Source organism: Neoarius graeffei, chromosome 14, assembly GCF_027579695.1.
Source record: "Neoarius graeffei isolate fNeoGra1 chromosome 14, fNeoGra1.pri, whole genome shotgun sequence".
Lineage (NCBI taxonomy): Eukaryota > Metazoa > Chordata > Actinopteri > Siluriformes > Ariidae > Neoarius > Neoarius graeffei.
This window is the reverse complement of record NC_083582.1, coordinates 14761805-14775439: the sequence shown is the minus strand read 5'-3', so window position 1 is coordinate 14775439 and position 13635 is coordinate 14761805. Positions and strand designations below refer to the sequence as shown.

At 41.6% G+C, this 13635-nt stretch overlaps 1 protein-coding gene across 2 annotated transcripts in view; it reads right to left on the bottom strand.

Annotated features, from left to right (window-relative positions):
- The window catches only part of mpp2b (MAGUK p55 scaffold protein 2b), a 137606-nt gene that overhangs the window by 112693 nt on the left and 11278 nt on the right, over nucleotides 1–13635 (bottom strand). Inside the window, exon 2 of one of the 2 annotated variants that reach the window (XM_060939340.1) lies at nucleotides 6049–6107. In XM_060939340.1, coding sequence (XP_060795323.1) covers nucleotides 6049–6091 — 43 coding nt within the window. In that variant the 5' untranslated portion in view covers nucleotides 6092–6107. Of the gene's footprint in view, nucleotides 1–5078; nucleotides 5152–6048; nucleotides 6108–13635 lie in introns of those variants that run through there. The other variant, XM_060939339.1, reaches the window with a different exon arrangement.

The following is a 13635-nucleotide window of genomic DNA, read 5'->3' as shown; positions in this document are numbered from 1 at the left end:
GTGTGGTTAGTGGAGTGTTTATCCTCTGGTTACTTATAATGACTAGAACTTTTTTTTTTATAATGAGTAGAACTGGAGTCGTATAGATGTACGTACTTCCTCAATCAACCGCTCTTCGTGCTGCTCCATCTTCGCTCATGTTTTTAAAAATGCCGGTCGTGAAAACAAACCAAACCGGGAAAGTAGTGAAGCGGAAGCGCGTGTACAGCGGATGTAGAGTGGACCAATCAGAGCCCTCTTGTCTGCGGCACTGTCTGCGAGGCTTCTGCGGTGGTCACAATTTTTGGGAGGTGCGCGCAGAGTGTCTGCGAAGGTGGGGGGGCTACGCAGACACTGTCTGCGACGCTATCTGCGAGGACTGGGTTGTCAGCATAAATTGGCCTTAAGGGCCCGAAGATCACGGGCACCCAGTATGGTTTTCCGGCCTTGACCCTTATGCCGCTGCCACTCCAAGATGCTCTTTTTATACCCAGTCATGTTAATGACCTATTGCCAATTGACCTAATGAGTTGCAATTTGGTCCTCCAGCTGTTCCTTTTTTGTACCTTTAACTTTTCCAGCCTCTTACTGCCCCTGTCCCAACTTTTTTGAGATGTGTTGCTGTCATGAAATTTCAAATGAGACAATATTTGGCATGAAATTTCAAAATGTCTCACTTTCGACATTTGATATGTTGTCTATGTTCTATTGTGAATACAATATCAGTTTTTGAGATTTGTAAATTATTGCATTCCGTTTTTATTTACAATTTGTACTTTGTCCCAACTTTTTTGGAATCGGGGTTGTACTTTACTGATCGATCATCTACTTGACTGTCTGACTAAGGAGGTATAATGTTTAGTTTACTCACATATTGCTTTGCCATAATTGAAGGTAATGGTTCCATTTGCCGTGGTGGCTCAACGGTTAAGGCTCTGGGTTACTAACCTAAAGGTCATGGATTCAAGTCCCAGCATTGACAAGCTGCTACCTTGAGCAAGGCCCTTAACCCTCTCTGCTCCAGTAACACTGTGTCATGTACCCCTTTGTTGTATGTTGTGCTGGATAAGCATGTCTGCTAAATGCCTTTATTGTAAGTCATGGCCTAATGGTTAGAGAAACAGCTTTGGGACCAAAAGGTTGCTGGTTCGATTCCCCAGACTAGCAGGATTGACTTAAGTGCCCTTGAGCAAGGCACCTAGCCCCCAACCGCTCTGGCAAGAGTAGTGGCGTACCTTGTGTCTGATTAGCCAAATAAAAATTGATGATGTGATCATCAGTTCGGGCATTGAACCTGACCAACTGAACTGAACTTGATATCTGTTGGACATGCTGGCCAAGGCAGGTTGTAAGAAGAACAGAAAGTTCTGTGGCCAGCCTGATAATCTTTATGGTCCTGAAGAGGAGTAGTGCAGCTAGTACTGATGTGTAGGTTTATCGCAGTTGTCGTACAAAACACAAAGGAGCGATCTTTTTGGTCATCATGAGAAATGCCATGTGTGGCACAAACCAAACACCCTGAGAACACCATTCCTACAGTGAAGCATGGTGGTGGCAGCATCATGCTGTGGGGTTATTTTTCATCTGCAGGGACAGGAAAGCTGGTCAGGACTGGAGGAAAGATGGATGGCACTAAATACAGGACAATTCTGGAGGAAAACCTGTTTGAGTCAGCCAGAGGTTTGAGACTGGGATGAAGGTTCACATTCCAGCAGGACAATGACCCTAAACATACTGCTAAAGCTAAACTGGAGTGGTTTAAAGGGAAACATTTAAATGTCTTGGAATGGCCTAATCAAAGCCCAGACCTCAAGCCAATTGAGAATCTGTGGCATCACTTGAAGATTGCTGTACACCAATGCAATCCATCTAATTTGAAGGAGTTGGAGTAGTTTTGTCTTGAGGAATGGGCAAAACTCTCAGTGGCTAGATGTGCTACGCTAATATAGCCATATCCTAAAAGACTTGCAGCTGTAATTGCAGCAAAAGGTGGCTCTACAAAGTATTGACTTTGGGGAGATGAATATCTATGCACACTCCAGATCTCTGTTTTTTTTTTCATCTTAATTATTGTTTATGTCACAATAAAACAACAGTTTTCACCTTTAAAATTGTAGGCATGTTGTGTAAACCAAATGGTGCTAACCCCCCAAAAAATCCATTTTAATTCCAGCTTGTAATGCGACAAAACAGCACAAACACAAAGGGGGCTTTTGCAAGACACTGTACACATGCCCCCAACCTCAATGGCCATGAATGTTTTATAATTATTTTGTACAATAGATAGCCTATTGCAGGACTACAACTTTTATTATCACTCAACAATTCAAGTTGTTGACAAGTCAAAAACTATTTCAGGACATTGCTATTTTTAGTCCACACACAGGCTACAAATTACATTTCCAGCTTCAGTGCTTTTTTAGTCTGCACTAATAACAACAAAAGTAAGTCAGTTTTTGAACACACAGCATGAAGCAAAATCTCCTTATAGCTTCAAGACAGATAGAGAATGTGATGTCTACAGCAGGGTCTAGGTTTTTCCACAATGTTTAACGCTAGCCTTAGTAGCATCCAAAAATAAGTCTGGATCTGCCTCTCTGAGTGGAGTCTGAACTAGCTGAGTGAGATAAGACAGTGATGTGCAACACGCGGCTCTGAAATTGATTGTTCTAACTGCGCTTGTCACAATTCACTCTGCTACAGTGCACAGATTTTTTTTTTTTTACATTTTATTTAGCTTTATAGGAGGACAAAAATAACCACAGGAGGAATTTCGTTTGGGAGTGGGTGAGAGTGCAATTGAAAATCTTGCAAACAACTCAGTGTTAGCATCTATTAACTAAAAAAAAAAAACTTATTTTTTTAATTAGCTGCCTTTTTTACCATCTGCCTGCACCTCTTACCATCTATATCACTGTTTTTTCTACGTCTCCACAGAAGTGACAGAATGTGTTAGTCTACTAGTCTATGCAACCCAGTATACATTATGATGCTCTTTCCATTTGAAATTAAATTCTCGTTTTATTAATGTTTCACTTTCTGCAGTATAACATACCATTCTCTGAAACCTACAGCCTCCCTGTTCCCCCCCTTACATTACAGACCTTCACCACAGACTTATAATTGGTGCTTATGACTCATTATAAGCTTACACAGCCTCTCCATAGACCTTAATTATAGACAACAGATCTTCACCTTAGACTTTAAATATAGATTTACACCCTTGCTCTAGACCTTTATTATAGACCTTTACAATATATGCACTGAGCTAATAGTTTTCTAGTCCTTGCTGTATTTTTTGACAGTGGAAATTTCACACACTCTGACCATGAGAAAACTGTTGCACATTTTATTTTCAATCCTGTTATTCTATTCCACAAGTCACATGTTCAACAATTTCCTAAAGACCATGGGAAGGATAAAAGTAAGTTCTTTACTATTTTTCTTTACTTTCTGTAAAGACTGATGAGGTCATTTGTAAAGTACAACACTGTTACGCAGTTTATAAATTGAAAGTGAACCATTAAATATGCAAAATTATTTTACATAAATCCATGTTCTATTAGCATGGATAGTAGTTAACCACATTTTGTAATTATATGCTTAGAAAAATCAACCTTGCTGTCCAAGATATGGTTAACACATTTTTCTGAATTGTTAAATGCATGTTTTCATATGGGTGGACTGATGATGAAATGAAATTACTGCATATGGTTACAGTTATCCAAAATCTTCATTTACAATACGGTGAAGCGCTAATAAAACAAAGCAGAATTAAAGGTGCAGACTGCAAAGTCATCTGAAATTTTTTAATTTTTTATTGTGCATGGCATTTTTCTGTCTCGCAAGAACAATATCACATGGATGAGATGTGATCATTTTGATATGCTGAGGGTCACTTTTCTCCATATTGGGACTATTTTTCTGCATTTGAGGTAAACAGCATGGCCCTACAGAAACAGCCGAATGTGAGGAGCTTTAGCTATTAGCATAACTATGGAACTGCATCACACCAAGATGGCGACGCATGGAAAACATCACGACTCTGCATCGACATTGGAGAGTTTTGAGTCACAGGGATGTAATTTGTGCTTGACATTCGCGAATAGATCTGTGAAACAAAAGACGAATATATATTTTTTCTGTTCCTGCTTTTGTGTTACCATTTCTTTTTCTGTAAGATCAAAACATCAGGTGTATAACTCCATACTCGCTACTGTGGAGTTGAGCCCATGCATTCTAAGGCTAAGATAGCTAAGCACTAGCTAGAATGATTTAGTTATCTGTCCAGAAAAATGACATCATCTAACCTTGCTCTATCTTGCAGTTGCACTTCCTAGGCAGCCTTTCCTTTTCTTTTCTGCTGGCTGTTAGCTGGCAGGAGAGCCAAGTTTGCCATGTTTGCTCATGCTGACTTGTTTTGGTTAAAAGTAGGTCAAACACGTCCCATGGTAGTCACGTGGGCAAAACATTCACACATAGGATACATGGTGTGTGCAGCAGCGAAACATCTCAAAACTCCAGCAGCAATAGAAATAGAACATTTTGCCCAGAATTCAACTTTGCAGTCAGAACTTTTAAACTGCAAACATATTTCGAAATAATAAGTTATATAGCACAACGTAACATTGTATGTAGTCATGATAAATGTAGCATATTCATAAAACACGTAAAATTACACTGTGATGTCAGCATTTAAAATAAAAAAAAGCATTTTCCCATGCGCATGAAACCAGTGAAAAACTGTACAATTTCAGGGACCCAGAGTGCTGTGTGGTTAGAAGGCCAAAACACAGAGAAACAAAGCTACACTTTTAAAATTATCTGTATACACGTGGACTCGGAAAATAACATGCACGTCCCACTTTCTCCACACTCAGGAAGCTTTATCTGGTACTTGTCTGTCACCTGGGGTTTTTTATCTCTCTTTTTTTTTTCACTTGAAAACCCAGAGCTGCTAAAAATTATTATTATATACAATACTTAATGACATAAAATACTCAGAACGCCATTAGTGTTAGCATTATGGCAAACAATGTCATCATCGTAATTGTAATCAGCATACCCATGTCCCCTTTCTCTCTCTCCCTCTCTCTCACCTCCTGGGCTCCTGAGAGAGTTAAGAGAGCCAGCCTCCTCCAGAGACAGCCTGTTAAAGAGACTCCCAGCCATGCTTCCTCCGTCGCTCTCTCCTTCTTTGCCTGGCGCTCGCTCTTCTCCTCCTGTTCCCTCGCTTTTTCACCTCTCTGACGTCAGCAACACTTGCCAGCAGCCCTTCCCTTCTCTTCCCTTCCCTTCCTGAATTCCCTCTTCTCTCAGTCTCTCAGTCTTCCTCTTCTCATTAGTTCCTCGTCACCTGCTTCTCAGCTCAATCCTTCTTGACAATAGCTGGGAGGGTTTAGAAGAAAACGAGGCTCTCCATGTCGCTAGATCAGCTGTCTTTTGTATTTCATGGCTCAGTAATCTCAGAAGTTCAGTTTATCACAAGGCACCTCTGAAGCTCCTTGTGGGAATTCCAGCTTGTTTCAGTGAGTCAGATCAAGAGTCGACTCTCACTGAAGAAATATGCCGCTTCATCTGGATCCAGATGAAAAACTAAAGTTTTATGTGATTTAATTAATGAACGCAAAATGGAACATTACAAAACGACTCAACTCTTAACATTCACCTAAATGAATCAGATCAGAGAGTCAACTCGTTTTGTGACTCTTTCACATGAGAGGACTTGGCAGTGCAGCTGAGATCCAGAGGACAGAGAGTGGAGTGGAGTGGAGTGTGGTGTAATGACTCCTCAGAGAAAGCAGAGGAAAGGGAGGAGTCATCTTCCTCTCTCTTTCCACTTACCCCAAAGGAAAATGGCGATCTTAATCAGAGAAATCATCGTCAAACTCTAATTGCTAATCCTGCCTTCATTAAGACATTTTTTAAATCTTTGTTGCTCTGATTGTTTAGTAAACAAGGAAATTGTTTATTTATTTTATTTCATTGCTTATTGCAATGTGTTTGGGAGAAAGCTCTGAGGCAGGCATGTCCAGGGATTTATTACAGAAAGAAAAACGGGAGGCTCACCTGAGTCAGAGCTGGATGATGCAACAGGCATGGCTGCTATCATGGGACTTCTGGGCTTTCTGAGATGAAGAGAGAGAGAGATTCATAATTGACAAAATACTCATATAATGTTAATCAATGTGCTATGCAAGTTTTTGAGGTGAATGATAAGGCTATAATCATATGTTAATACTAAATATCTAAAAAAATATTCTGAGAATTGTCGCACTTTCCTTTTGTTAATTAGAATGTTTAGCCTTTGTAGCCTGTATTATAAAGCACCCAATGGTGCACATGACTGACACGATTAACACAGCAAGTCAGGTAATGGAGGAAGTTTCTTTCAGGAAATTGATTTAAAAAAAAAAAAGTCCAGGCTGAATGATATCATCCCTGAAAGACAGAGACAGTAATCTGATGCGAGGAGATTGCAGTACAGGAACTAAACAGCAGCAACTGATTTATGGAGTTCTGCACAAATGAAGTCTTCTTGATTTTACTGAGCATTGAATGCCTAACAAGCCATAAAAAGGACACGCCTGAGCAGAAAATGCTAAACGTTACAGCTGTGCGTCGGTGCAGCTCTCAATCTATTGACTGAAGAGCTGTAAAGGTTCTGAGTGTACGCAATTCAGCTCTGAATCGACCTGACTGCAGGAACTGACTCCAAAAATGCAGGGTTTTGAGAAGCCAGCTGCTAAACTCGAAGGTGGAGCGCTGCAGGAACTCCATGTGTTCTGCAGTAACAAAAAATAAATAGTGGGTGCGTTACATAAAATATTCTCCACACTCGAGTGATTGTTGTGATTAGGGGGCCAAGCACTGAAGGTGCATCATAATTATTATTATTATTATTATTATTATTATTATTATTATTAAGCCGAGTTCAACAGACACCATGACGTTAATTTCCACCATATTGGATTTTCTGCCATTTTTATTTATTTATTTTTTATTTTCTCTAATCATCACCAAATTTGGATCGCAGCACTGACAGATCAACCTGAACATTTTTTTGTCCATAACGTTCATACAAATTTGATGGCAAAGTCACCATACAGGAAGTAAAGTCACATCTCAGAAACGGTGTAACATTTTCAGAAGAAGCTATTTACTTGAGTGAAGGACCTTGTCATAAGGGACTCAAGTGAGTGAGTGAGTGAGTGAGTGAGTGAGTGAATGAATATCTCATGCTTTGACTTTAAATTCAGTATTAGTTCCTTCTGAACTTCTTCCACTGATACCGTCAAAAACATGGTGGATCAAAGATTGAAGGAAAAATCAATGGATCAATTTCACACTGATTCAGAGTTGGCATTTAGGCGTGAACGCACTTGCACTTTTTTACTATTTCTTAGGCTGCTTTCACACCTACTAATGCAAATCAGTTTGCTTGACTTCCTGCAGTGAATTGAATCAGAGCCTAATTTCACTAGAGTTCATGTGGAAGTGGGTCGGAACCACCTTGCTCAGGTGCTCTTGGACCCGAATGTGTTTTCTGTGTTCTACCTAAAGAACCACACTCTGGTGGCGAACACACTATTCAAATGCATTAAACCCTGTGCATGTGAAAGTGCACTCAATCTAGTTACTGCTGATTTTATGCATTTATTGTGAAAAGAACTGAAGGCTCATATGTTATGTTATGACATGAACTGCTCCCTAAACACATCTCTCACACACACTGTATGAAAAATATACACTTGGCAAATATATATCATTACACTCAGACTCTAAGAGGGCGTGTGTGTGTGTGTGTGTGTGTGTTGTGCTCTCCTTCAACTCATCAGCTTACACACAAGTCCTTCAACTCATCAGCTTACACACACACACCCGAAGGTGTACAACACTAATTACAGCTCACATCAGCTTCCTGACTGAAGTGTGAACACACACAGAACCATAAATATAGACCTGAGTGGCACTTTCAAACACTGACTGTACATCCAGAGCAGACTGCTGCCCTCTCGGGGTGTGTGTGTGTGTGTGTGTGTGTGTGTGTGTGTGTGTGTGTGTGTGTGTGTGTGAGAGAGAGAGAGTGAGAGAGACAGCGAGAGAGAAAGAGAGATAGACAGATTCATTCACTGAGAAACAGACTTTGCTAAAATCTCAATAAGGCACGAAATGATTTGATTAGACAGCCACAATGTGATGAGAAATTGATTCATCATTTTGTCAGTAAACTCAATTCATGACTTTTTTCATCCAACAGAACTGCTTGCTTCTTTAAAAGAATCACAAAAATGTTATTCAAAAATCCACTTTGAATCTTTAAGATCTCATCTATTTTCAGTCGCCGAACGAATAAAGTTTCAATCTACTGAAACTGATTTTTAAATGACTCCTGAGTCACTTCATGTATGATTCATTCAAGTTTGAAGTGAATCAAGTGCTATGCAACACTTCAGTTAACCTCAGTGCATCACTACATTACATGGTCTGTCTGTCTGTCTCACTCTCTCTCTCTGTCTCAATCTTTCAGACTCACTCTCCCTCTATCTCAGTATCTTGCTTTCTGTGTATCTCTCTTTTCCAGTCTCTCTCTCTCTCTCTCTCTCTCTCTCTCTCTCATATGGATCCTCTCCAGAGTGGTTTCTGTGAAATCCTGTTGTGGCACATTGCCCAGAAATCACCACACCACAAAACACAGCTCTTTGTGTGTGATTATAGGTGAGTACATGTGTGTGATTACAGGGTGGACATGTGATTCTGCGTGTATGAAGAAGCACAGCTAGGCCTTAGCATTCCCTCTGTTTTAGAGATACACATGGAAATTCGACCTCATCTCATTGCTATAAAGTAGTCAGGACCCAAGATGCGAGATGCTAGCAAACCCATACAATGCACCACACTGCCTTCTTAACCTGCTCCAGTTGTTCGTTTGTTAGATTTACCTCATCTCCCAGCTGTTTTCGTGACCTAAAATCACATCAAGTCATTTCCAAAGTGCACTAAATATTGAATGTCCATAATCATCTGAACAGCGTCCTAAGAATAGCCTTCTGCTCTCCCACAGGTCCACTTCCTCATTACATCACAGGGGAAATGGCTGTATCCAAGACAACCGTAACACCCCCCCTCTACCCCATCCACGTTCTTCTCCCTCTTTTCGCCATGGCAACTAGAGAACGGGCATCAAATAATTATAAAGTCGGCATTATTATTTAACAGCATAGAAGTTAATCTCAACTTGCTTTCATTAACGTCCCAAGTCCTTACACGACTTTGTTAAATTAACCTGGTGTGAACAAAGATCGTTTAATAATTAATAAAAGTTAATCATTTATCTGATTCTGTGCTCTTCATACTCAAGGTCGATACCTGATAAGTCAGAAATTCAAACAAATTCAGTTACCTTTATGCTAATTCTGACCCCGGCTGGTCCCACAGGCTACAGCTGTGTTAATTATTTGTCTGTGCTCATGAATATTAATGAGAAGGTGTTACCACAGAACATCGAAAAGCTTTTCAGCTGTGCTGTACTCACAGGTGGAAAGATACTTGTCTAAAACACACACACAGCTTCAAGCTAATTCAACCCTTTTGCATCAATTAGCCTCCACTGTTGGGGTCAGATGAGGAGAGAATTTTTAATTCCCCCGATTTTCATCCATTTTTATGCAAGATTTAGTGCACAGTTTCATCTCTAAAATTTAAATAAATAAATAAATAAGCTGTCTAATTTCCTGAGTCAAGTTTATCAGTAACTAAATCATACCCAAAAGGCAGATAACATTCAAAATAGGACATAGAGTGGCCCAAAATAGGCACTGTTTACTTATTTCCCCTCAGACCATGGCCATTTCTATGGGAACGACCCCAGAGGTGCCAGGTGGGGTTATGTTTATGAATGAGAGGGCATAGAGGAATCGAGTGTACTGACACACACTTACTGCCTCTTCACCTCAGAGATATAATATGATTATAATATCCATCCATCATCTGTAACCGCTTATCCTGTGCAGGGTCGTGGGCAAGCTGGAGCCTATCCCAGCTGACTACACGCAAGAGGCGGGGAACACCCTGGACAAGTCACCAGGTCATTGCAGGGCTGACACATAGAGACAAGCAACCATTCACACTCACAATCACACCTACAGTCAATTTAGAGCCGCCAATTAGCCTAACCTGCATGTCTTTGGACTGTGGGGGAAACCAGAGCACCCGGAGGAAACCCACGCTGACACGGGGAGAACATGCAAACTCCACACAAAAAGGCCCCTATCGGCCACTGGGCTCGAATCCAGAACCTTCTTGCTGTGAAGCGACAGTGCTAAGCACTACACCACCATGCCGCCCTGATTAGATTATAATATATCATTAATAATGTTTATGTGTAGAGATTATACAGATATATAGTTGACATGCCTAATTTAAAAAATTCTATTTCATGCAAGTTGTAAAAATGCTTTACTTGATGTCACAAATAAAAATACTCTACTTGACGTGACTAATGAAAAAAATGTACTTGACGTAACTAAAGAAAACCTTTACTTGACTAATAAAAAACTTTAGTTAGCGTGACTAATGAAAAAACTTTGCTTAACGTGAAAAAGCATCAACTTGACATGACTAATAAAAACATATCTACTTAACGAAATGGGTCAAGGACACCTATACTTTGCCTGGAACAGGGATACCAGGGCTCCATTCTAGGGCCAGGCCTGGGGGTGGGGTCCCTTCCAATGTGGATTGGGTAACAGTATGAGGTAGGTGCCTTGGTGGTCCAACCCCTGGCTGATAAAACCGGCTTTTGGAACAGGGAATGTAACCTCTATTGCGGCAAAGTAGCCCAAGCTGGTGCGGGAGGTAGAGAACTATCGGCTAGATATAGTCGGGCTCATCTCAACGTATGGTACGGGTTCTGGAATCAAACTCCTGGAGAGAGGCTGGACTCTATTCTGGAGTTGCCCTCAGTGAGAAGCGGCGAACATGTGTGGGTTTTCTCATAGCCCCCTGGTTTGTTTCGAATTCATTGGAGTTCACCCTGGTGGATGAGAGAGTTGCCTCCCTGAGACTTCAAGCTGGGGCACATGCGCTGACTGTTGTCTGTTCTTATGCACCAAACACCAGTTCTGAGTATTCGGCCTTCTTGGAGGCCTTGGGAGGGATGCTAGAAGGCACCCCTTTGGGTGACTCTGTTATTCTGCTAAAGGACTTTAACACTCATGTGGGCAATGACAGTGAAACCTGGAAGGGTGCGATTGGGAGGAAGGGCCTACCCAATCTGAACCTGAGTGGTGTTCTGTTATTGGACTTCTGTGCAAGGCATAGTCTGTCCATAACGAACACCATGTTCAAGAACAAGGGTGTTCATAAGTCCACTTGGTACCAGAGAACTAGGTCGATAGGTCGATGATCAATTTTGTAGTCATATCATCAGACCTGTGGCTGTATGTCTTGGACACTTGGGTGAAGAGAGGAGCGGAGCTATTAACTGATCACCACCTGGTAGTGAGTTGGATCAGATGCTGGGGGAAGACGCCAGACAAACCTGTAAAACCCAAACATATTGGGCGGGTGTGCTGGGAACATTTAGCATGAGCCCCCTGTGAAAGATCTTCAACTCACACCTTAAGCAGAGCTTCTCCTGCATTCCAAGAGAGGCTGGGGACATTGAGTCCAAATGGGCCATGTTTCAAGCCTCCACTGATGAAGCAGCTGTAGGGAGCTGTGGTCACAAGGTTGTTGGTGCCAGTCATGACAGCAACCCGGTGGTGGATACCAGCGGTTAAGGGAGTCATCAAGCTGAAGAAGGAGGCCTTCCAAACCTGGTTGGCTTGTGGAACTCCTGAAGCAGCTGACAGGTACCAACAGGCCAAGTGGAGTGTAGCTGTGGCAGCTGTGGAAGCAAAAACTCGGTGGTGGGAGGAGTTTGGTGAGGCCATGGAAAAATACTTTTGGTCAGCCCCAAAGAGATTCTCACAAACTGTCAGGCAACTCAGGAGGGGAAGCAGTGTTATGCCCATGCTGTTTACAGCAGGGATGAGCTGCTGTTGACATCAAATGGGGATATAGTCAGGTAGTGGAAGGAATACTTTGAGGATCTCCTGAACCCGTTTCACATGATTTCCAAAGAGGAGGCAGAGTTGGAAGACTTGGGGAAGAACTCCTCCATAACTAGAGCTGAGGTCACTGAGGTAAATAAAATAAAAAAAAACTCCTCAGTGGCAGGGCTCTGGGAGTAGATGAGATTTGTCCTGAGTTCCTAAAGGCTTTGGATGTTCTTGGGCTGTCTTGTTTGGCATGCCTCTTCAACATTGTATGGAGGGGAGGGACAGTGCCTCTGGACTGGCAGACTGGGGTGGTGGTTCCCATTTTAAGAAGGGGAACCAGAGGGTGTGCTTCATCTTTAGGGGGATCACACTCCTCAGCCTCCCTAAGAAGGTACAGTGGTGCTTGAAAGTTTGTGAACCCTTTAGAATTTTCTATATTTCTGCATAAATATGACCTAAAACATCATCAGATTTTCACACAAGTCCTAAAAGTAGATAAAGAGAACCCAGTTAAACAAATGAGACAAAAATATTATACTTGGTCATTTATTTATTGAGGAAAATCATCCAATATTACATATCTGTGAGTGGCAAAAGTATGTGAACTTTTGCTTTAAGTATCTGGTGTGACCCCCTGTGCAGCAATAACTGCAACTAAATGTTTCTGGTAACCGTTGGCCAGTCCTGCACACCGGCTTGGAGGAATTTTAGCCCATTCCTCCGTACAAAACAGCTTCAACTCTGGGATGTTAGTGGGTTTCCTCAAATGAACTGCTTGCTTCAGGTCTTTCCACAACATTTCGATTGGATTAAGGTCAGCACTTTGACTTGGCCATTCCAAAACTTTAACTTTACCCATTCTTTGGTAGAACGACTTGTGGGTCGTTGTCTTGCTGCATGACCCACCTTCTCTTGAGAGTCAGTTCATGGACAGATGTCCTGACATTTTCCTTTAGAATTTGCTGGTATAATTCAGAATTTATTGTTCCATCAATGATGGCAAGCCATCCTGGCCCAGATGCAGCAAAACAGGCCTCAACCATGATACTACCATCACCATGTTTCACAGATGGGATAAGGTTCTTATGCTGGAATGCAGTGTTTTCCTTTCTCCAAACATAACGCTTCTCATTTAAACCAAAAAAATTCTATTTTAGTCTCATCCGTCCACAAAACATTTTTCCAATAGCCTTCTGGCTTGTCCACGTGATCTTTAGCAAATTGCAGATGAGCAGCATTGTTCTTTTTGGAGAGCAGTGGCTTTCTCCTTGCAACCCTGCCATGCACACCATTGTTGTTCAGTGTTCTCCTGATGGTGGACTCATGAACATTCACATTGGCTAATGTGAGAGAGACCTTCAGTTGCTTAGAAATTACCCTGAGATCCTTTGTGACCTCGCCGACTATTATACGCCTTGCTCTTGAAGTGATCTTTGTTGGTCGACCACTCCTGGGGAGGGTAACAATGGTTTTGAATTTCCTCCATTTGTACACAATCTGTCTGACTGTGGATTGGTGGAGTCCAAATTCTTCAGAGATGGTTTTGTAACCTTTTCCAGCCTGATGAGCATCAACAACGCTTTTTCTGAGGCCCTCAGAAATCTCCTTTGTT